Source organism: Mesitornis unicolor, unplaced genomic scaffold, assembly GCF_000695765.1.
Source record: "Mesitornis unicolor isolate BGI_N332 unplaced genomic scaffold, ASM69576v1 scaffold4616, whole genome shotgun sequence".
Taxonomy (NCBI): Eukaryota; Metazoa; Chordata; class Aves; order Mesitornithiformes; family Mesitornithidae; genus Mesitornis; species Mesitornis unicolor.
Genome location: NW_010188753.1, coordinates 5,544 through 31,007, shown reverse-complemented (window position 1 = coordinate 31,007; position 25,464 = coordinate 5,544). Strand labels below are relative to the sequence as shown.

The 25,464-nt window shown below is 41.4% G+C and overlaps 1 protein-coding gene across 1 annotated transcript in view; it reads right to left on the bottom strand.

Moving 5' to 3' along the window:
• Positions 1-24,372, bottom strand: part of EIF2AK3 (eukaryotic translation initiation factor 2-alpha kinase 3) — a gene marked incomplete at its 5' end in the record, with an annotated part of 37,370 nt that extends 12,998 nt beyond the window's left edge. The window contains 9 exons of the mRNA XM_010185818.1: positions 252-364; positions 706-926; positions 1,517-1,639; positions 2,029-2,166; positions 3,409-3,571; positions 3,833-4,067; positions 6,077-6,207; positions 8,264-8,458; positions 24,243-24,372. Coding sequence (XP_010184120.1) covers positions 252-364; positions 706-926; positions 1,517-1,639; positions 2,029-2,166; positions 3,409-3,571; positions 3,833-4,067; positions 6,077-6,207; positions 8,264-8,458; positions 24,243-24,372 — 1,449 coding nt within the window. The remainder of the gene's footprint in view (positions 1-251; positions 365-705; positions 927-1,516; positions 1,640-2,028; positions 2,167-3,408; positions 3,572-3,832; positions 4,068-6,076; positions 6,208-8,263; positions 8,459-24,242) is intronic.
• Between the last annotated feature and the right edge of the window lie 1,092 nt (positions 24,373-25,464).

The following is a 25,464-nucleotide window of genomic DNA, read 5'->3' as shown; positions in this document are numbered from 1 at the left end:
GAAATAGGAGAGCAACATTCCTGATCACAGGTATCCTGCAGACTCTCTAGGATTGCTTAGACTAATTATAACTGCAATCTCCCATCGGTAACGGGGTGACAGGGTTCTCTGGGTCAGTTGCAGATTATCCTGTGAAATCAGAGGACTAGGACTAGGGTAGTTAAAATGTGAACACCTACTCTTTCCTCCAGATAGCATTAGCTGTCACACTGACTAAAAACCCTGTACATGTTGTGTTGAACTGAGCTTACCTTGACACGTATCCAGAGTTCTTGACGTCGCTCCAGCTGCTGTCTTTAACATCTCCACAAGTGGGCTCGTATTTATTATCAGTCTGACACTGTGTTTCAGACTCCTTCCGCAGCTAAGAAAGGATACCAAGACAAGAAGAGAAAACAAATAAACAAAAAATTCAAGTCCTAAAGTGCTTGAGACCAGCTTGTAACCCTTAGATACGGCATTAAATAATTTCAGTGTAAAACGTTAGATATGGTTGAAGCAGTCTAATCTGCTTACTGAAGCACTTAAGCAAATTGTACATGGCAGCTGACAGCCCTCACCGATAAGAGTAAACAAATTTAGACTTTTCATTTTATTATCTGACTAGTTATTAACTTATTACTGTTACTCATTGCAGAGTCAAAACCGAAAGAAAAGGCTAGAACAGTATCTTCTGTAGTTAGGATTCAGGAAAAAAATACTTACTCTGCTGTAAGGATGGGGATGGAAAAGTTTGCGTACAATAAAAGTTGTGGCCACAATGCAAAATACAATGGTGCCAACAATTTCTTTCCACCAGTGAAGCAGAAGAACAGGATCCTTTTTGCGAATGTTCTTGTAATTTGTATCCTCGAAAAATCTAACAGTGATCTGGGTGCTACGTTTATTTCTCTCTCTCTTGTAGTAGGGTAAGTAATAACCATTATCTGTGCATCAAAGACACAAAGGCGGCATAGATTTACTTGTATGTAACTACAACACAATTCTATATTCCCATTAATAGGTTTCCTCGACAGACAGAGAGTATTACTGTTTGCACGTCCCATGATTTTCAATGGCACATAAGGAAATTCAGTTAATCAAGGTTGTGTACTCCACAGCAACTCTCTCTCATATCAAAGTCTAACACTTCAGAAGGCCTGATCACTTTAAACCAGAATGTTTTCCATACAGAAAACCTGATTCTGCCAGGCTGAGTCTCTAGCACTGCTAGCAAATTCTGAAAAATATAATCTACAATATTTTTCCACTTGGATCACCTATCAGTGGCAATGGCAGTACACACAGTACCTCCGCAGTAGTAATTTCTAGCACTTTGAAGTGTCTTCTGTGGCACTAACTGTACATACACCACAATGTGGAAATCCTAGTTTGGGCAACGATTTCCTAGTTCATTAGATGTTAAAAAACCACACATATTTGACATCAAACAAATGGCCATTTACTGAATTTCACAGATAGTAAATGGATAAACCTGGTTATTTGAAACACTTTGCAATTTAGAACTTCCACCTACCGTATGGGTATTGCAGAACTGAAAGTGCTCCATTGCTGTACTCTTCATGAGAATATTTGTCGTTGCTGAGACACTTATCGAACTCATCAGACCCCACCAACACTGGAGTCCTGGAAGGAGAATCTAAGCACAGAAAAACCAAAATTTTCTGAGCTGAACTGTTACAAAAATTCTGTTCTTGTATTAATCACTCCCACCTCTGCCAAAATACGAGTTTTGGACAAATCAATTCACTCACATTCACATCACCACAAAAAGCTTCCTTTTTCTATAAAAATTTGATTTAGAAGACCAGCATTTCATTATTAAAAAAGACCTTCTCATATCCATAGTAAAAGAAAGCAGACATTAAACATTTAATTAGAAAGAATTAAATGATTAGTAAAGCAGAAGGACGGTTCCTGAACTGGTTTACAGCGGAAACATTAGACTAGTTTGATATAGAAATCAGGAAGGTGTCCTGTCTTTTCAGAGCTAGGATAGGGTACATGAAACTCTGAATTGGTACTTACGGATTAAAGGTTTCCACTTGATTTTGGGGAGAGGAATAATTGCATTATCGTTCCTTGATTCCAGAGCCTTTGGGTTGGTTGGGAATTTCTCAGAAATTCTGACTGATGACTGAAGATACAGCTGGCCCCTGTACATACCTAAGTAATAAACCAGAGAGCATATTAGCCTTAAGATTTAGTTCTCTTCACCCCCAGCATAAAAGTGCTGCATTAAAATACGTGGTTAACAACATTTTGGAAAATATTTCTTTATATTCTGAGAATCTGAAATATTGACTCTCAGTGCTAGGCTGGATGAACTCAAGTAGTATGTTCCCTTTGTTCTAGACAAGGAGGAGATCAGGACATCTCCTTTTCACTGCTGGAGAGCTGAGGCTGCCGAAAAATGCCAGCAATTTTGAAGAGCTATAAAGCAGCTTGGGCTTTGCATTGGTATCACTTCTTTCAAACTTGTTAATGCTGGTACAGACCAGACCACTCCTCAACAGCCCTTACTAGGAAGGCTGGGAACAAGCTGGCTTCTTCCTAGTGTTATTCTTCATCTGTGTAAGCACTAACAGCTAAGGCAAACAAGGTCTCAGAAAACCAAAGCACATTTACCTCCCAGACAGACAGAGAGGAAGAAGGACCCAGGGCTACTCTATTTGAAACTGTTACAAACTACTTCAAATAAATTCTGACAGCTGGATGAAAACTCAGTCACATAAAGTCTTAACTGAAATTTCTTCATGGTAAGTTACTGTAATAAATGTAGAGGAAAAAATGAATGTGACAAATTAGCAGGCTGGAGGGAGATACTGCTTATTGCTTACCAAGCAATGAGACTGCTCTGTTAGCTATAAACCTATCTTTAAAAGTTACGGTATTTTCAAACATCTGCAATGTACTGAAACTACAAAGCAATGAACATTTCACAATAAAATAGGAAAAGATTTATGGATTTGAAATGTTCTGGCCTTGAAAAAGGAAAAAAAAATCAGTCTTTTAAACTATCACTGTTTAGGCTAAACAGTCATAGATATGAAACCCGCCATACCTTCTGTAATTGTCAGAATTTCTAAGAGGGGTACACAGAACTCTGACTTTCAATGACACCAAAGGCGACCAGAGCAGGCTAGAAAGAGATGAGAACACATCTCTTTTGAAAGTCTTTAAATCAAGAGAAGGTGCCTTTCTGGGATATATTTATTAGTGAAGCCTCAATTTTGGAGCTTTATAAAGCAATGTGGGTTAAATTCAACAGCCTACGTTATGCAGACTATCAGACTGGACATGTTACAGCTCCTCTTTTCTACCAGTACAGAAAGGTCTGCTTTACTACGGTCTCAAACGTTATCCTATTCTCTGTTACTACAGAAAATGCTGCAGTCGGTGTCTCACCCAAATAGACACTGGATTCGGTGGCCCCTCTGGCAGCTTCCACAAGGTCTTCTTCATCTTCCAGTACTTCACTGTTTGCGGTGTAACTTGTGTCATCAAACAGACTGATTGGAATCACTTTGCCATCCTTAACCAGCCAGGCAGAAGCAATTGGAGTGCAAAACTGGAGGAGAGAGAGGTAACAGAACATTAATGTCGTATTAACTAGATACTATGCAAGAACAATGCTAAACAATGTGCTGAAATTCCTTGTTTCAGTTTTTGTAACAGATGCAGCAGCTCAGAGTCAGAAATTCAGTTAAAAAAATAACGAACAGATGTGTGCTTCTTTACAAAGGCAGTACTTGAAACCCAAGATGAAAAACATCATCTGTGATGCTGCAAACTACTTTTGTAAAATGTAATATTCTGCCTTTCCCCCTACCTGGTATTCCCATTCCAGATGTCCTCCTCGTCTGTTAAAAGCCATCACCTTCCAGTCAGCTACTGAGACCTTTATCACTGTATCTTTCATCATAGCTTCCTGCTCATCCACATCTGAAATGATTTTGGTTTCTTCTTTGTTCATACTTGATTTAAAATTGCTCTCAATATATCCGGCTCTAGTTTCAATATCTGGGACGTAGCGCAGCTCAAAGTGACCAACACTGAAATTCCACCTTAAAGAAAAAGAGAAAAACTTTGTAGAAACAACTTACATATTCCAAAATCCTCCATCCAGAAGATTTTTAAACTGAATTACTTATATTTGGCCCATATTTTCATGGTAAACTCTCAGACTGTCAGATGAACACAGCTGTACCAGGAGGGGGAGTGCTAACCCAGAATACAAACCAAACTGGCTGAGAAATCTCGTCCAATGTGATGGGTGAGTTGAGAAAACAGCTGGTGAAGTAGGGCTAACGGCGTTAAAGGTTTAGTTTACGGAGAGGGCAATTAAAATCATCAAGTAGTACAACTGGGTCTCTTTAGGCAGGAAAATGTTATGTAGCTGATGAAAGCAACAAGTATAAAGCCTTTAGGAAGTAGCATTCTAGACAAGACATTTATCTTCATTAATAAAGCAAATTTAATTTGAAATGTTAAGATTTTTCAAGCTGGGAAAGGGACAATTCTATTTCTTGGTTTTAACCCCCCACACAACCTAACACAGGATTTCTCTGCAGGTACTTCATGAACCAGGACTGCTCACGTCCCATAGGTGAACACTGAAAAAATACGACTGTATAAGGAACACAGACCTGTCCTGCATAGCTAAAAGCTGTTTTAATTTTTGTAAACCAACAAATTAGAGCAGAAATTGAAAATTATTTTCAGAAAGAGAAAGAATAATTCTCTTTTTCCATGATATAGCCCAATGCTGTAGAGAAGACACGGATGGGAAAGTATGGCAAATTTGTGTCTTGAACAGCAAGAAAGGGGAAAATATTTCTTGAACACTATGTCTGGGTACCCAAAGTTTCTTAGGATCAGTCTGGCAACCACCAGGAGCCCAGATGTCTCCTTAAAGAATTTACATCCTTATGGCAAAAGTTTGGCATATTTTATATATTCAGATGACTTATTAAAAGTTTTTATTTCTCTGGATTAAAACCTCAGATCTGTCATGCAAGCTCCACAGCAGCCACACTGTGTTTTTTTAGCAGGAAAGCACATCTGTTTCTGACTGCAAAGACAGGAGGATTCTGGTGCACAAGACGTCGTACTATGTTTTTAAAGAGATGTACGAAGGAAAAAGCATGTTTTTATGACATACCTCTCCCTGTAGTATCAGTCTCCAAGAACCACAGAACCCAAGATTTCTCTTTTCATCTGATCTGACCTGCTCATCTGTTGGAGCTCTAATTACGTTATCTCCCATACACTGATGCACAACCTGTCAAATCCCGCTGCAAACACAAGAGGGAGCAGGGAAACAGGGAACTGCTGGTTCTCCACTAAATTGCTGGCCAGTTGTATCTATGTATGGCAACCAGCCTTTTAAACTTACATTTTATTCAGTGCTTGGGGTACTTTTTAGTAGAATATGTTTGTATTTTTATAGAAATACCGATGTATTAAAACTTCAACATGACAGCATCAGGAAAGTCACTGACTAAACCAAGTTTCTACAGCTTGTAAAGAAGAGACCACCTATGTTATGAAATGAACAAAGCAGATCTAAGAATGGGACTTAGAAAATAAGACTGAAGGCATTTTAAAATATCAGCTTAAAATGAAGGCTAAAGAAATTAAGTATCAATAAACCAGACAATTATCATGAGTAGGTAAAGAACCTAAAAGTGAATCAGTGGGTCACAAGAAGACTTTTAATCCGTTTCCTTTTGTACATAAAATCGATAGTTGGAACAAACATTAGTAACATTTGCCTTGTGCAGTAGAGCAGTGACAAAGTCTTCTGAGGTACACAAGGAGAAGGAAAGCAATTTTCATTTGATTTAGAGGTAATAAATATGTGTACATGTCTTTCAAGACACGTTTCAAATGCAGTGAGGAGCAAAGGGGTTAGATCCCAGCCAACAGCCTGCTGCATTCCTTTGGTTAGCAATCTCAACTCCCCTGTGTAACTCCTAGTCTAGTGAGAATAAAAAGAAGGTCAAATCCTTAAAACATTACGTATTAAGAACTTCTCTCTCTTGGATAACTTCTGAACAATTCTTACACTTACTTTTCATTGCCGCTGCGTGGTCCCACAGCACGGACTGTTTTCTGGGTTCGGTGTAGCAGCAGCGTCTCCTCCTGCTCTGTCTCCTCGTCATCCCACCGACGACAGCCCATGGCCGAGCAGATGTACCTCACCTAAGGGACAAGGCAAGAGACTCACGTGTGTTTTGAAGCTCTGAAGAACTTTGAGATAAACAAATGTAATCAACAGCAATACTCAAAGCTAACAATCCTTACAACACATTTTTGGCTCGCAGGCGTTACGGAGCTCCGTGATTTTAGATGCTCGACTTGAGCGATGCTGAAAAGCCTGGTTTAAGAGATAAGGGCTTTTTAGAATTTTCAAAAGATTCTAGCAAGTCTACAGTTTGGGCTCTTTTGACTACCTTTTGACTATAATTTGCACTCATTTCTACTTCTAACAGAAAGAAATCTTAGCGCTTCTCTTTTCCCACTATTTCTATGCACATCAAAAGAACATTCCTACAAGACCCACTGCATAATTCAGTTTTCGTGCCGTATTTGTCTCACCATAACTCTATGAGCTTCAAATGAAGTACTACTGATTTACATAGTATAAAATAGCGCAGAGTCTTCCCCCTTTGCCTTGTGTCCCTGTAACCGGGACATCTTGGCAGCTGTTGAAGTGGAAAGAAAAAACCTTATTTAACTCTCACAGTCACACAGACTTTGCAACATTCCCAATCTCAAACAGAATTTGGATGATAAGGGCAGTTTTATTTTGAAAAAGGAGTTGAACACACTTTCAGGAAGCCTGAATAGACCTCATAGTGCCAAAGACAACAGACTGCCCAAACTCTTAATGAAGAAGAGTCAGGCACTATTTCCTGTATGAGACACCTTTGCCACTGCGAGCATAAGCCAGGAATCAAAGCAGAAACCGAAATTTCCACTTCCTGAACACCGGGGGAGGAGCAGTCTGCTGGTACAGAGTCCTCTGCTATCAGTGAGGAAATCAAAATGATTTCATGAACTCCCGTTTTGGGTCTACGCTCTTTATCACCAGTGATCACTCTACACCGTGCCATAGGAGTGTTCTGCATTAAAAAAATGTAGTCAAAATGAAAAAAAACAACTTATTATCTGGACAACAAACAGTGGGAGTCTAAAATTTTTAAGTAGAATCCATCTTTTTTAACTTGTTTTAAAATGCACCAACATTTCCTATTCAGCAAATGTCTGCTGACTACACAAACTATCTACAGGCATTTACATGACATCTGATATTAAAGAGAGGGAGTGGGATCTCAATTCTTGGACTCTGAATGATGCAATTAATTCCTGTGGTTTTTTCCTAGTCTTTTTATGTTGTGTTTTTTTCAAAACATATAACTTTTAACCAGTGGATTTCAGAAGGAAAATACCGTCTGAACTGGCCAAATAGCAAGTGGTTTTCAACATACACTTTAATGTCATATGCAAAAGTTAAGGAGAACTTCTTCTAAGAAACAGTAAACTTGCTGACAACAACTTCAGATCTTAAACTTTTGCATATGTTGAATGTGTTTCTTGTTTTCGACCAGCTATCCCTTGTTAGTTGTGAAAAAAATGAAATTAGTTGTAAAAAAACCCATGTCACCTACTCAGTAAGCTGAACAGTAACGTCTACTTGAGGCAGAGCCATGTGATAAAGCTGAACTCCTCTCTCAGCTCAGTAGAAAGAGGTCATCCCTCTTTTTTCCCTTCACCCACCTCTGGTCACAAAACCCCTGTCCCCTTCCCTTGAGCTGGCTCTGGCACTCCCCAACCCCTTGCTGAGCTGCCTACAGCTAACCCAGCACAAAAGTAATCCAATAGAAAGTGAACAGTTTTCTGTTGGGTTAGCAAGTTGAATCAGCTCAGCAAAGGACGAGACCAGTGATAAAGCCAGCACAGGGGACAGAGCAGGAGCTCACAGGCAGCAGGAGACTGCAGTGAGGCGCTTGGGCATATCATCTAACTGCACCCGCTGTCAGCTTTACTCCAGCCGTAGAAAACAGAGCAGTGTGATACCTCTTCCACTTGAAGCCATTAGCCTTCCTTTATTTGTTGCCCAAGAAGCTGAGATTCTGCTCTTCTGTGCTGTGCAGTTGTGTACTTGAACTGTACTGCAGTTTAAACCTCAAAACCAATCTATCTGCAAGACAGTGCTCGAAACACACGTACACACAACAACTTTACAGGCTCTTACCTTCCCTGAGTAGGAGCTCAGCCCATAGGTGGTCAAAGACTTTCCCCCAACCAAGACAACGTCCTCGCCGAATTTGTAGGATGACTCGAGAAGAGATTCAACTGTGAAGGGAACTGCTTCCATGCTCTCTCGATCCCGATCCCACTGGAAAAGGTCGCCATCCAAGGAAGGGATTATCATCTTGTTTCCAAATACCTAAAAGAATTGAATTAGCTACCATTTAATCACAATTTTATGGAAATATACAGATCAGAAATTGCAACAGAAATGCTGCTGGAGTAAGTACACTGCTTTATATTCCAGTGTCCTATTTTACAGTTTCATATCCCCGAGTCTGATTTTTCAAAGTTACACTGAACAGAAAACTTTCAGGCATTCAAATCAAATCCATATTTCACTATTCTAAGTTAAAAAATAGTTCAGTGTGGCACTTCTTCCCCTTTGAGCAAAACATTTTAAAGCTCACACAGTTGAGAGATTACTATTCAAACTAACTGCAGAAAACACAATACCGGGAGGAGCATTCCTGAAGAGACAGTCACTGGTCAATGTGCAAGTCTTGCAGATTATAGAATCACAGAATAATTTAGGTTGGAAAAGACCTTTAAGATCATCAAGTCCAACCATTAACCTAGCACTGCCAACTCCACCACTAAACCACAACCCTAAGTGTCATATCTACCCGTCTTTTAAATACCTCTAGGCAGGGTGACCACCTCTTCCCTGGGCAGCCTGTTCCAGTGCTTGGTAACACTTTTGGTAAAGAAATTTTTCTAATATCCAATCTAAACCTTCCCTGGTGCAACTTGAGGCCATTTCCTCTCATCTTATTGCTTGTTACTTGGGAGACTGACACCCCCACCTCTCTACACCCTCCTTTTCAGGTAGCTGTAGAGAGTGAGAAGGTCTCCCCTCAGCCTCCTCTTCTCTAGACCGAACAACCCCAGTTCCCCCAGCTGCTGCTCATAATTCTTGACCTCCAGACCTCTTACCAGTTCCATGGCCACACTCCAGCCCCTCAATGTCTTTCTTGTAGTGAGGGGCCCACAACTGAACACAGGATTTGAGGTGCAGCCGCACCAGTGCCCAGTACCACAACCACTTGGGACAATCACTTCCCAAACCAGGATGCCGTTGACCTTCTTGGCCACCTGGGTACGCTGCTGGCTCATGTTCAGTCAGCTGCTGACCAGCACCCCCAGGTCCTTTTCTGCTGGGCAGCTCTCCAGCCACTCTTCCCCAAGCCTGTAGCACTGCATGAGACTGCTGTGAGCCAAGTGCAGGACGCAGGACTCAGCCTTGTTGAGGCTCATACAATTGACCTTGGCCCATGGATTCACCCTGTCCAGATCCTTTGAGCAGACTCACACTCAGCCAACGTTGTGTCATCTGCAAACTTACTGAAGGTGCACTTGATCTCCTTATCCAGATCATTGATAAAGATATTAAGCAGAACTGGCACCAGTACTGAGCCCTGGGGAATACCATTGGTGACCAGCTGCCAACTGGATTTAACTCCGTCTACCACAACTCTTTGGACCCAGCCATCCAGAAAGTTCTTTACCCAGCGAAGAGCGTGCCTATTTGTGCTAGTTTCAAGATAGTGACATTGTAGGTGAAGTTCTACTTCACTGATGTTTTTTTTCAGAGCTATTTTACTGCTAAGCACAGCATCATTCTCTCTAGATGAGAAGACTGAATTTGGGTTTAAAAGAAAAGCTGAGGCTGTATGCGAACTCTTTTACAATTAATGACTACCCCAGAATATCTAACCTCCTGTAAAGCAGAGAGCAATTATCTTTGAGACCAGAGCTCACATTTATCTTTTGCCTTTCCAGACAGTTCAATCTAACATATCCTCCCTTGAATTTCTTACGTGTAAGTATTCCATTCCTTTAAAAACTGCCTTTTTCCTAAACACACAACAAGTCAAAACATAATCTTCACCAGGATATGGCATTTCATCCATTACACCGAGATTTTCACAGAGATCCCAGTTCGGAAGTATGAGTCATTGTCAATGAGTACTAAGGGACTTATTAAGAAACTCATTATCAGGATGACAGACCATAACTAATACTGTGGAGCCACAGTGGCTGTGCCCATCAAGAACAGTGAGAAACTGTAATCCACATAATCTTGGCTTTTGAGGATATGGATTAACATGGAAGATTTTAATGCTTTTTCAGAACCTCTGTCCATTTGGCCAGTGTCCTACAACATAATTACATCAAATCCAGATACTTTCCACATCAGGATTTAGAGACTACTTCTGGTACATGTGCATCAGTCACTTCAAATAAAATAGTCCTGCTCAGACTCCAAGGCACGGATGTGAATTACGAAGCCATACAAAAGATCCAAAAGGTTTCCTGTTATTATTTCAGGAATCACTGTGAGGATCCAAAACCACACCTTCTACAGAATTCCCTTTAACATGAGACTTTTTAGTCCTCCAACTGGGTCACAGACAAGCCACCAGCATTAAGTGAAGTTGGGATTCACCTAAACAGGGAGGGAAAGACAGATCTTGTAAATGCTCAAATCATGACTAATGCCTCTTCTTCCACCGTTTGGCACGCCTCAAAGAGAAAAATTAGGTAAATTACCCAACAGTGCTGGTGACTGTATTTAAGATCCTTAAAGGATCCAACACTGATGCTTTCTGGCTTTGAAAAGCCTCCTGATGCCTGACAATTAAAACTCCTCTCAGGAGCACAACTTGTAATTGAAGAGATGACAGAAATAAACCTCTGAGAGCAGCGGCAAAGTTCTTCACAAAGCAAAACGAGGAATGTTCTTGCCCTGTCAGATATTTACCTTATGATAAAAAAAAGGTCGAACATTCTGGAAGAGACATTGCATGAGATCTGTGATGCACAAGAAATTTTGCATTATGCAACATCGGGGAGGAAAAATGCACACCCTATACATACACGTACAGAATAAACCAACAAAAGAGCAAAAATCTGTGCGAGGAGGTGTCATTTGTAGAAACCACCTGATCAGTGGAAAATTACAGCAAACAAACAAGGTTTACATAAACGTTCGCACTCAAGAGCAGCCTTGTGATCTTGATAAACAAAGGCAGGCAGATTTTGGAAAATACCTTTTTAAAAACAACAGATGCCAGTGCCAGAGTTGCAGCTGTAACCGTGTTGCAGTGTCTTGTTAAAACATCCAACAAAGAAACATAATATCGCAAAAAGTTTTTGTAATAGATACTTTCAGAAATGCATAATGATTTCAATGACAACTTTTAGCCTGTGCAGCTGTTGCTGTGCATTAATAAATCCTCTCTGAGGTTTCTTCCTGCACGTGGTCCAGATACCTGCAAGTAATTTGGAGGCCCATGCTCACCTCCAGCAATATGAGATATTCCATTTATACATAAGAATGAACAGCAAAGGTTCTTTTTATAACCAGCTTTCCAAATATACAAAAGCCAAACCAGACGTGTGTCGGCGGCAGCCAGACAGCCACTTGCAGATACACTTGCTGGAAGCCACAACCGTAACGTGGAGTGCTCTAAGGGCTGCAGACCATCCCACCAGTTTGTGAAGAGAGAAAGCAGCAGTGCAAACTGACCAAAATTTGCTGCTGAGCAAGGGACGCTCTCGGTGGGTGACTCTGCGAGCTCTGGGGACAGCACTGACACGCGTCACCTGAAGTGTTTCCCTTGTCCTGAAGCTCTTACTTCAGAGCCAGAGCAGGAAATTTTCCACTAGCAGATACCATGCAAAACATTGGGAACCACACACCCAAATTCCCAACACGGATGAAGCTCACTCAGTAACACGTACATGTATCACAGAATCACACAGAATCACAGAACGTTAGGGATTGGAAGGGACCTCAAGAGATCATCCAGTCCAATCTCCCTGCCGGAGCAGGAACACCCAGATGAGGTTGCACAGGAAGGCGTCCAGGCGGGTTTTGAATGTCTGCAGAGAAGGAGACTCCACAACCTCTCTGGGCAGCCTGGTCCAGTGCTCTGGCACCCTCACTGAGAAGAAGTTTCTTCTCAAATTGAAGTGGAACCTCCTGTGTTCCAGTTTGTGTCCGTTACCCCTTGCCTTATCATTGCCGAGAAGAGCCTGGCTCCATCCTCGTGACACTCACCCTTTAAATATTTATAAACATGAATGAGGTCTCCCCTCAGTCTCCTCTTCTGCAAACTAAAGAGACCCAGCTCCCTCAGCCGCTCCTCAGAAGGGAGATGCTCCACTCCCTTGATCATCTTTGTAGCCCTACGCTGGACTCTCTCCAGCAGTTCCCTGTCCTTCTTGAACTGAGGGGCCCAGAACTGGACACAATATTCCAGATGCGGTCTCACCAGGGCAGAGTAGAGGGGGAGGAGAACCTTTCTTGACCTACTAACCACCCCCCTCCTTGGTACTCCTTGGTACTCCTCTTGGTATACTCCCAAGACATGGGTCAAATCAGGTCATGGCTCGTATGCCTTCAAAAATTCCCTCACACCGGAGCACAGCCTGCTCATCTGTTAAAACCTCGGTCCCCATGAGCTGTGGAGGACAAATGAGACCGTTTCGGTCGATCACCTGCCCGTGCTCCCAACCTTGAGGGCGCCTGCGGGAGCAGCACATCCTGCGTGACATTGGGAGAGAAAGGTTGGGAAAAGCCACAGCTGCTGTCGGTGAACACATCAGGAAAGGGCAGCAGAAAGTGCTACTGCACTGAAGGACAATGCCAGAGTATGAACAGATGGGGTTAAACTGACCGTGAGTAAGTGCAAGCTAGACATTTTGGTTAGTAACGGTCACAAACGTGGTAATTCACAACAGAATAGGGCGGGGGGGTGGAAATCACCTTCTTTTAAAATGAATCTATCTATAAATGAGATTACGTGACATGGTGCTGACAGGGGACTGCACCTGATTACCACAGAGGTCATATTTCACTAAAATAGCTTGAGAATGGGGCAGGTATGCAAATGTGCATGCTTGCAGGCGCCCAGATCCTCACATAACAAAAGGCATTTGTGGCCAGTTGTGCTGACACCTTTAAAAAGAGCAGTTTAGCCAGAGGCTGTAGAAGGACATTAATCATAACAACTCCCACCCGAGTTATGCAGCTCATTCTCTGGCATATCAGAAGCAGCAAAGGGACTTTTCCTTGAAAGTACTAGCACGAGCATCGGCATGCAGCTCAGGTAAAGGATGACATCACCCTGTATCTCCAAAGCATTACCTCATCTCCTAATCCAAGGAGTGAGTCACCCAGGCAGTCAGCTGCAAATCTCTTGGCACAGAAAATGTAGGTTACCACGATGCACTTACACATTCCTCTGATCTGTCAATGTAAATAGCTATTTGTTCAGCTTCACTGGTCAGCAATATGGCACATAATTGTTAAGTGGCTTGTCTTTCAGAAGTAACACTTAAAAAAACCCCGACCACCCCCACATTAACTATCGAGCCCTAAATGAGACGCTGCTCTTTTGCTCATTAAGAGTTTGAAGCCGAAGTTCTCCATTGGCTCGGCGCGGGGTGCCGCAGCCCTATCAGCGGCGCTGGCTGCTCAATCTCCAGGCCGACGGGTGAGGTAATGCAGTTTCTAAAAAGCCTTGACAAAAAAGCAAAAAGGCATAACGATCCGAAATGGCATACGCTACCAGGGAATTTGCTGTCTAGACTCTTTACTGGAAAGGAGGGCAGCGCACGCAAGGATCCACGGCAGGTTGGGCGGTGTGGGAAGAAAGCTGTTGATTTATAGCAGCGGAGAGGGAAAAAAAAAATAAGAAAGAAAAAAAATCGTGTAAACAAAGATCAAAACAAGCTGAAGTACTAAAGCTCCCATGAGCTGCTTAACAGTAAGTGCGACATTCATTTCCCGTGCCTAACACTCTTTATCATATGAAGCAAAAATCAAGCCTGTGCACATGCAGGCTCATCTGAGACAAGCCCGGTGCCAAAACAGCCAATATTATCATTTTCAGATGGGCTGGACTTTCCAATAACTCCAAGGAAATAACTAAGCACAGGTAAAATCTTTTCCTTAGAATAGGAAGTGTTTTGTCTTTATGTTTTTCTAACACTTCAGCTTGTGGTTTTCAAACCGTACTCTTAGGATAAACCACTAAAGCTTCATTGCAGTTACTAATTAACTAAGATTAACCTATATGATCTTAAATTATAAGGGTACCAATTTTTTCCCTCTATGATTATCTCTACAATAGGATCACTGTAACAAACAGGATCAAAGCCAACATCAGGCATGTTCTTAAGAAAGCTACTTCTCAGCGAGTACTATGTCTTTTAAGCCCCTTTAAAATTAATCTAGGCAACATATTAAAAGCCACATATGGCAGCTGCACTCTGAAGGGTAGGAACAAGAGTCTGCACAAACAAATCTGGGAAAGAGAAAGCAGTCATTGCATGCTCCACATTAAAATAAATGCACAGGCATACAGTAATACAGGTATCCCTACCATAAATGTTTACAGATTTTTCAGGTAACATATATGTATATGTAAATATATACAAACACACACACATATAAACATTTATATATTAAGTATATACACACACACACACACGCGCACACACATATATACACACAGACAAGGTCTAGAGGTGTCCCTAGTTCAGGTTGGTCTGGAGCTGATTTATTGTTTGTCCTTTTTTGATATGCACACAGGGAGGTACACTGATTTATTACTTCTTTCCAATATAAGAGGTTATTTCTCCTCTTCAGCTTGGATTTCAAGGTGTTGATTCATCTGTTTTCCCTTCAGCTACCTGCAGAAATCCTGAAGCACAGGGTACTTACTATTACTAACAGGCAAACTCTAATCAAACAGGAACGCAGTGGCATGAAGGGGCCAACTAGAGGTATTTTTCTCCAAACTTTCTGCAAGCCCCACAACATCACCACTTCCTTAAGAAGAGAACAAAGACCCAGGCACAAGCACAATCTTTTGAAAAACAGAGGCTGTTAAGCTATTCCACTGCTTAAAGCACTGGTAAAAGAGCATACAGTGCTGTTTAACCAGCCAAGGAAGAAGAAAATTGGCTGCAAAGGGGTGGGCATGATTTACATCAGTAAAATGCCCTTCTGAGATGAGTTGAAGGGCAATAAGGAAGCTGAAGCAGGAAATACCAACAGACAGGTAGCTGTTTTGTCTAGAAAAACTTTCCCTCTTGTGAACCCCATCCCTTTTGATCTCAGTACTACGCTTGTTTACAAAGTGATACCTATTTCTGACTGCCTCCTGCTTTGGTTAACTGGTGTACATGCCCAGACCATCTTCATGACCAGGACCGTGAGAAAGGCTGCACTTGGACATCAGATGAATCCGTTATTTTATGGAGCAGTTTATGGAGGGAGGATTACACAGCCCTCCTCCTCTGAAGAGGTAAGGGCCAGCCTGTGCCAGCGCGGCACATCAGAGAAGCCACGCAAATAGGTTTTATCTTAGCTGGGGTGTGACACCCCCAAAGGGCACAGCAGCTCTGTACAGCGACAGGGAGCGTGGATGTTTCTCAGACCTCAGGATGATTTATACCACCAGGGTGTACAGCTCACCCAGTAACAGTTCACAGGATTTGGCAAGTGACCTGGTCCCCTGCTCCTGCCAACGTTAAGATCCCCGTGACACAAGTTTATACCTGTTATGGTCTTTGTTCTCCTTCCACCATCCCCCAAGCTGAAAAATGAAATATTTTACACTGGTTAGAGAAGACTGGGTCAAGTAATAAATGTAACTTCCAGGGCCCCGTGTTCTTTGTATGGTGAGCGCATGAAGTGATGCTGTAATCCTGTGCCTGGTTGAGAACTCGTTTGAAAACTCCTTTTTCTATCTTGTCAAAGCAACACTTGCAATATTCTTCCAATAATGTTAATAAACGACTACGGTTGGTATCTCTGTTGTGATCGTACACTTCAGATCTTAAAATCTGACCAAGGGCAAGCTGCCAGGGTCCCAACAAAACCGCCTTTTCCACAAGCAGCGTAAAAAGCAACAGATAACAGCAGCACAGTGGATTGAGATTTATACTCTCTTTTCCAGCATCAGGGGCACAGTGTCTTGTTCAGCTTGAGTCTGCCATTAGAAGAATTAGTCCTGCTCTGTCCTCTGCCCTCTCTTGAAGAGCCATGCAGGGAAACAGAGGAACAGCAGCGTGTTAACTAGATTGCCCCAGCTTCAAAAGAAATCAGGTCCCCAGGACTGTTTGCTGTGCTATCAAACAGACCCTTCTTCTGAAGACTAACAAACTAAAATACCACCGTTACTTTAATCACAGTCAAACAAGACTCGGGGTTTTGACTACAGAGATGCCAGCCTGCTCTGCTGCCATGGCAACAGACTTTGAAAAACTGTTCTCCTTAATAATAATAAAAAAATCCCCAACAAAACACACACAGAGCTTTAAGAAAGACTTAATTTTGACATTATTCCATCCCCCTCTTTAACATAGCAAGTTTTATTAATAAGAAAAGACTGTAACAGTCTTCTGGAACTTCAGAGCAGTCCTTTCTGAGACAAACTGGTGCTGCTGCTACTGAGCTCATCACTGATCTCCTCAAAACCAGTAGCACATAAGGGAGAAAATTAGTGAAGAAAACGAAAATTGCTTATAAGCTTTCCTCTACAAAAACAGGCCCTATACAGAAGCTTATTAGCCACCATGTCAAAACTGGTAGTGTTCCTGTATTAGGTTGTTTTAAGATCATGTTTTAACTCCACCTCTACCCCCCTTAACCCTCTTTTGCAGACTACCTGGGCTCCTACAGCACCACCTGGGAGCTAACCAAAATGCTCCTCCTCAGAGACAGAGCAATGGGCAACAGCAGAAACCCAGGCCACATGGAGGGGCAGGATTTAAGCTATTTCTTCCCCTGGTCCTGCCTGGACAGGGTGTGGGTTTTTTTTTTACATTAGGACAACAGAATCTGTGTGTCTTGAAAATTTAAGTCAAAGAGCAACTCCTATGGGAAAGCAGAGCCCAATACAGGAGAAAACCAGAACACGACTCATGCACAGCCTCCTCTTTCAAGGATGCAAAGAAAACAGAGCGCAGGAAATGTGCAGTGACTGACAGACTGATAGTTACCTGCAGATGGAGGACAAAGTCCAGAAGAAATTCAGCAGTGAGATGTCAGCAGCTGTGCTGCGACAGGAATTATTTGCTAAACTGTCTAAAATGCTTAGCACTTGAAACAGGTACTTTCTTTTACAGATAAAAATATAGGCTGAATGTTCAAAAATACTTTAGGGTAGAGTAAATCACTTTGTTGTGTTTTGGACAGCTGAGCTCCAAACAGCTAACTCATCCACTCCTTGTGCTCAATCAGGTTATTTGTCTAGGCAGTACTAGAGTTGATTCATTTTGATATCAGTAAACACTAGAACTGCTCAGCAGCCAATACAAAACATGCAGTGTACCATATGTAACTAAATACTAAGCTACTATAAAGATAACTAAAACAACAGAGCAGCAAGCTGATGGCAAACAGCCTTTCCAAGATTTGCAGCATTTTGACCCTGTCTGTGAGCGTGACAGACAAAAGCTGGTGACAAACGTCAGCCCAGAGTGACTCTGAGAAACTTTCCTGCCTTTGCTCAGGGCAGAGCATCACTGGTGAGGATTGGGGCTGAGAGCTCTGCTATCACATGAGCCACAAGATCTTGTTCTGTAGCTTCCCACGTGTCTTGTAACGGAAGCTGCCGTCCCCCCAAACATCCTCACAGCAGGAGCAGAGGACACGCGTCAGCACTTTATCAGTGCTCTCTGCATCGAGCGTTAGCAAGAAAGCCACCGAGCTGCAGTTATAGGAAGTCTTTTGTTTTTAATTAAACAAGGCTTTGAACCAAGATGACTGCCTTTGAAGATGTGCGGTTTCAATAAACACAGAAGACCACTTGTCTAAGCAACAGCCCTATTTGTCAGCCCGACAAAAATCACGATGCTGCATCATTCTAACCACTAAGTCAGCTCAGGCACTCGGCAGCCATTCCCCTCCTCCACAGCTTCACCACTTCACATTTAAAAGTTTGGTTGCATTGCCTAGGAAAGCACAACTTCTACCTAGCCAAATATTTTTAAACAATCAGGCTTTTGCCAGTCCACTAAATATTGTTAGAAGTTTGTTTTCAGGAGAATTACATTTCTCTTTTCACCAGGAAAGCAGCAAGTCTCTGTACTCGGATCTCTCCAGCAAGTTTCCCAAGCTTATCACCTCTCCACGGCCACACACACCGCGCTTGTTTCCAGCGACAGAAATGAAAAGAGCCACCTGTGCCATCAGGAGCCATAATACATCGCCTGTAGTTAAAGAGCAGTCACATCTATTCCCTGCTTGCAGAATGCAGGCTCCGCTCCCCTTGATAGCCCTAATAAGCCTTCTCTGCCTCAATTGCAATTAGAATTTATCTTCCTTTGAAGTACAATTCTGGACACTCGCTTCTCATTCATTATGAGCTTTTCCAGGAGCTCGTATCTCTCTACCCGCAGGCAGAGAGGGATCACGTTTCCTTCCCCTGCAGAGGAATGGAGATGGCAGCTGATAACCCAGCACAGGACCTCCTCAGTATCCTCTGTTTTAAACTGCTTGCCTCCAACCTTCAACAACACTGTTGTTATCAATCCCCACATCTTGTATTTCATTTAGTACAGTTTAATTCCGTTTCTATTATACAAAACCTATACATGGAGAACTGGGTAATGCCCCAGCCTTCCTCTACAGGAATGACACCTCCAACTATCAAAGCATCTGGTGGTCCTACATTTATCTCAGAAATACACGAAGATGATGATTGGCTACAGGACACAAGGAACTCTACTACAATATTCTTCCAGTCAATTAAAATTATACCACCTCACCTACAAGGAAACAGATTTTGCCCAGATTCATCACCTCAATAACAAGTCCATTGATTTACACTCTGCCTGCTTGAATAGTGGCAATTTGGGGCTTTACATCTGGGCACAACATGTTACAGTTGGAAAGTAATTTTGCAGCATAAATAGAAATTCTGAGAATTTTATTCTTCGCTTTGCTGAGTAAATCTTTGCTTTAGAAAGTTTTGCACATGCTCAGAGGCAGAGGAGAACTAACTTGATACTCTTTTACATGGAAGTCTGCAAACAGCCTGTGCGGTGCAGCAATTCCTCCAAACACAAAGCAGGGAAGATTGCTTCTCTACTTTAAAGATACATAAATACATTAAAAGTTAAGATTAACACCAGTGAGCTAGACAGACACATTCATTTTTAAGCAGAATCCAGGGAGAAAACCATTTTCTTACAATGTCTGTGTAGTTTGAAATGAATCTTTTTTGTTTTGTCCACTGACCATCAGCACAGCCAGAGCCGATTCATGCAGGTTTAACAGAAATTCATAACATTCAGCACTGTATTTGACAGCTGCTGTAATAACCTCTTTAAATGAAAGTACTCAAACAAGTCTGACTGACAGATTTAAGCACTCCCAACCCAAGCTCAAAACAAACATATCTCAGCTCTTAGCTGGATGATATTTACAGGCAGTGACTTAACCAAAAAATAACTCGAGTAGAAAACCACGGACCAAACAAAAACCTCATTTTTATTCAGGCTACTCAAACGCTGCTGCAGGGCTACTGTACGCGATGGGTGTGACTTCCCTAAAACTGACGTCACGAGATTTCTCTTTCAAAGAGGCGGTTAAATTATTCCCCCTTCCCTAACCTCTGAGAGGACGCACAAAAGAGTCCAGAAATCACAATTCTAGCCCCTCAGAGGGCGTTTTGACCTCTTGCCTTGCCTTGACCCGCTTCAGTGTGGGTTTTGCAATGTCTTTTACACCAAAGCGTAAGAGGCCAAAGGATGAGAGCTGCTGAATTTCTTCCCGTGTTCTCAAAGTAAGCCAGGGCACCTTTTGGCTCTCCTCTGGTTTGCGTGAGTACAGATGTTGCTTAATCCAACATGCAGGAAAGCGCAGGCAGTCAGCACCTTGAAGTGATTCCCAGGTGCCTGGGCATTTCACAGCAGCATTCAGCATTTCTTTTGGGGAACCAAAGCACTGAAAATTTTAAAACATTTATGATTCTGACAAAGGGAAGGAAAAAGGAAAAAAAAAAAAAGATGTCCAAAAAAGATCACACAGATGTCTAAGTTCATAGAAAAGTTTATTTTGCGTGGCTATCACAATAAATAATGGCAAGAATTTAATACATATACAGTGCAATTCTAAGACACTAGAAGCCTTTAGAGGGATAAGGATGTCGTGTCAAAAAAATCTGTCAACATTACAATTACACCACTGTATCCTGGAAAATTGAAATGTTTACCATGTCCGCTATAAATGGCAGCCTTGTGGACTGAAACTCAGTTTGTCCCATGATCCCCAACCTCTGAAATAAAGATATAAGACGCTTACTTAGAGATTAGTTGGTATCAGCCAGATCATGAGCCAATGCTCATGACTTTTAATGTCACTGCCCAGAGCACTGAAATGACCACAGGTTTTTTTTATTGTCTGCATCTCTCCATGTCCCTCTGTCCTATCGGCCATGGGGCCACTACTGGCCAGTTATTTTGATATACAGGCAAGTTCACACTTTCATTCCTCTCATATTATAGGTCCTCATAAAAGAAGGAGACAGAAGCCCATTAAGTGTATTAGTATAATGCTATGCAGGTAAGAGAACGCATCACCCTCATTAGTAAACTACAACAGTCTCATAATGATGTGCTATGAAGCATTTCCACTGCTTGACAGACAGGTCTTTATTTGCACTATGATTAAACATCATTATTTTAACAGGTTGATTCTCCCAAAAGTCTTCTCTTCTGTCTAAGTACAGACGATGTATTCATTACCAAGCTAAATTTTAAAGAGTAAATTAAGAGTGTTTTTTATCAAGCTCCCATTTAGAAAAGTTGAGGTTTGGTGACTTTAGCCTGAACTTCAGCAAGCGATCTTGATACGCAAGTAACAAGAAATCTTGGAGTTTGTCCTGGTTTTGCTAGGACTGTACTGTAGAAATCCATTTTCTGCTCAGCAGAGATGCATTTCTGAGAGCCGTTTGCCAGGCTAAACCACGACAGAGTTGTGAGCACACAGCTTTTATAGAGAGGGGCTTTTCATTAGAAGAAAATGGATAGGAAAAGACAGTTTTAAATTCTTATGCACAAGACTGAAATGTGGAGTCACGCCTTTTCAGCACTGGCACCCTGACCATGGTTGTTTCTGTTGGAGCTTAGAGTCGAGGAATGCATTTTACCATTTTCGTTATCCAGACACACAATTAGTGGATCAGCAGCCTTTCCTTTCTAATTGATCTGCTCACATGACAAATGATGAACATCTCACTTGTCAGTGTCTTAAGCAGTAGTTTTAAGATCTGAAGTGTTTGACAGAGCTGCTGGAACAGTTGAAATTTTACTACCTCACTTTCCTAATTAACACATGAGCTCCAGACAGCCAAGTTGACATTTTACAGTTCGGCAAAGGAAGTGACTACTGTTCTAGCAGACACTGAAAGTTTGAAGATCTAATGGCTCTTTTTAAAAGGCACTTGGAAACCAAACTGATGCTTTTACAACAGGACCTGGAACTGCAGTTCACGGCACTCTCACCCCACACAGTTAAAATATCCTCATCAAAATAATTAAGAGCCAGCAGCACACACTTTCCTTACTCTGAAAGAACAGAAATCTGTAACACTGCAAGCGTAATGCAAGAAGAGTTTCTCATCCGCCATTCCTTGCACGACAACGTAGGTTAACAGTTTATATGACACTGGTTTACAATGAAGGTATTGTTGTGGTTGCAGCCCAGAGACCTTTTATAACCCAAAAGTGTTGAAAAAAGCAAAAAAAAAGCCTCAACAGTTTGAGACAGTAAAATCTAACACATCACGTGCCCAAATCAGAGAGGAAATACTGTAGAGTGAGAAGACGGCAGACTCTGAGCCTTCAATGAATTTAGCCTTTTGACCCAAACCAGAACTGTCCCAACAACTTTAATGAGGCCAATTACTCACTCAAATAGCGTCTAAGAATCACTGCATGAAGTCTTTCAGTTGTTTCTGACAGCAGATTAAACATTTAAATATTTAAATGTTTAAAATAAATATTTTAATGTTTAAAGTGTAGCTTATTTCGAGCATTCATCACTTCTGATTCCTGTTAAATTCTGTCTTATCTTAACAGCATTTGTTTACATGACAGTAAGTCTAAAAAGGCCCGTATTCATAGCGCTTCACGGCTTCTGGGAGGCCAAAATGAAGTTTTACTTCCAAAATTAGTTCTCCCGTAGGCTCTGCATCTCAACTGCCAAAATCCATCAGTGTCTTTGGCCACAGTTGTAGAAATGCAACAGTTTGAAAGCTCATCTGAAAACTTCCCATAGGAATAACAAACTCTCTTTACAAGTGTATTTACGTGACTCCCACAACCTAACTTGTAGCCACAAAAGGAAATGACTGTGTGGACAAACTACAGTTTTTGTTGTCTAAGGACCAACCTTTAGTTTCTGCAGTCATCATACACTGGAAAAAGATCAAAACTCTGGACAGCTCAGTGAGTAACAAAAACACTTCTACAGTATTAAACACTTGCATTCCTGAAATCAGTAAAAGCCTGGGCTCGTGTCTTAATTGGTACTGAAAAATGAAGTTTGGACTTGAGGTATACATTTCAAAAGTGTGTTTTATAACCGGTTGTTCTATTTTCACAGTGGTCATTAGAAACTATTTGCAGCAACAGATAACAGAATAATATTTTAAGTACCTAGTACAGAAAACATTTGCAAAGGACCACAGTTTATAACTGGAACCTTCCTCTTTACAGAGTTCTTTACAATTATCTTTACAGCTTTTGTATTCTTCTAAATTCTGCTCTAGAATGTACTTTTAGGAAAGTTCCTCCTGCCCACAGTGTTTTTTCTTAAACACAAAAATGCATCTGAACAAGACTCAAAAAGTTGCATCCAAAAATAAGTCTCAGAATCAAAGGAACATGAGTTAACGTTCACATTACTTCTGCAATCCGAGATACTTTTCAGTTGCTCACATACCTACACTACCACACCAACAGACCAAATCTTTTCTTAAACCTCTTTATACCAAAACAGAGGTCATGTAACCTCTGTTACATGAGTGACAAAGAACCACAAGCAAGAAGCTCATACCCTGAAGTCAACTTTCATTCTCTGATGCTCATCACGCTAAAGAACGATCCAGGACTGGTCATCAAATCCAACCATCCACGACAGTGAAGGACCATGCACTTTGTCATCAAACTACCTCTTAGTTGGTATTTATTCCTCCCAATTCTAGGAAAGAATGACTCATGGAGCTCATAGTGCAGAAAAAAAAATAGAAAAAACCCTTTCTTCTAATTTCTAGCCTAAGTTTATTCCAACTGATGGTGGAAATAGCACCAAAGAAGAAATTTAACTCTTCAGATTTCCTTCTTACCATTTATCTGCAAGAAGTGATGCAACCCTTTACCACTCAGTATTTCAGGGTGACCTTCAGCGCTCTATTTCATTGCTAACAAATTCTATTTCATAGGCAGCCTGCTTATCTAGTAGAGAAAAAAATCCTTTGTTCATTTATTAAGCCACAAGGACTTTTGCTTTTCTTCAGGGAGGAAAAAAAAAGCCGGTACTTGCCAAAACATACTCTGGTAATACAAAGCAGATGATCCTTTTGTACGCTTCCAATTACAAGTAACTTGTTTTCAATCAGCAACTGCATACAATTTCCAAATTCAATTACATCATCTAGTTTGATAGTTATCACGTACGTCAATCGCAAGACCAAAGTGCTGACACATTCTAGTTTGAAATGGCAACATGATGTAAGCACTCCAAAAAAAAAAGTTTGAGAACAGCTATCAAACTTTATCTGCACTAAAGTTTGCTGCATTATTTAACATCTATCAAACATGGAGGAAATTGTTTTCATTTTATTACAGAAAATGCTGGTTTTAAAGGTTTGGTCAGGAAAGAGCTTAAGCCTTACCTCTGGTTTACTGAGACTGGATGACACAAGAGAACCTGATCCCACATCCAGATCCCACTGTTTTCTCCCTCTGTTTTCTGGATCCAGTGCAGCAATTCGTCCATCCAAAGTGCTGATAATCACTAGAGATCTGCAAGTGGGAAGCAGTCACAGTCAAAACTACAGCAGTACAGAGTTTAGCAGCCGCTTTCTGTATTTAACACCACGAAACTCCAACTTTAAAGTTAAGTTATATATTCTGCTAAACAGCAACTTAACTTGGTAGCTCTGGCTAGACTAACAAACATATAGAAGTTGAAGTCTCTAGCTGGATGTCAAACTAATTTATGTGCTACAAGACACTTCCAGAATTCAGTTTCAGGGGAAGTTGATTGACTTTTTGCTCCCACATGCAGGTGTTACCACAATATTGAGATATCCTCTTTTGAGACATTTATGCAAATAGTATAGATATATATGTATGCATATCTATATATCCATAGCTCTCTCTCTATAAGATATATAGGTATATTGTATATATAGTGTAATAGATCCTATTTTTTCCAGTCTCTTCCACACTGATCTTTAACATGTCCTTTCAAAACAACCAAACTCTCAATCAGCACGTAATAAATATTAAGTCACAACTAAGTTTTCAATACCTCTGGATGAAACATCGAAACATTGATCTCACAGGTCTTAGAGCAAAACAAGTCTCGCCTAAGGCATACACAGGGCCCTAGGAACAACCTCCAATGTCTGCAGACAACAAAGCAAGCACTGCCTGACGCAGCTCAGACTTTAAGGAGCCTGTTCTGCCTGGGGATGCATGGTAACGGCAGGGTAGCTGCTGATTTCTACAGCACTTGAAGCTCATCAATTTTAGTAAACCTTGTTTCTTACACAGCAGTACAATTAGAATAAGCATTTCTGATTGGGCTAGAATTTAAGCAGTAAAATAAACAAAAAGAAAAAAAACCCAAACCAAAACAGTAAACAACACATCAGAGACAAAACACTGACAAGGCATGTTTGAAGGGCCTTTTTTCCTTGAAGACTGTTTCACTCTGACCTGAAAAAGCTGGGATGTGTTGGCAGTTTTGGCGTGTTCAGGCTCACCAGCCTTCAAAGGCTGTGGGAGCAGGGTTTGATCACTTCACAGGCTGCTTGCATTCAGGGGGGCTGGATTTAACGACCCAGAAGGACCTTTACAGACGTTGGTTTCAATGAGAATAAGGAACTA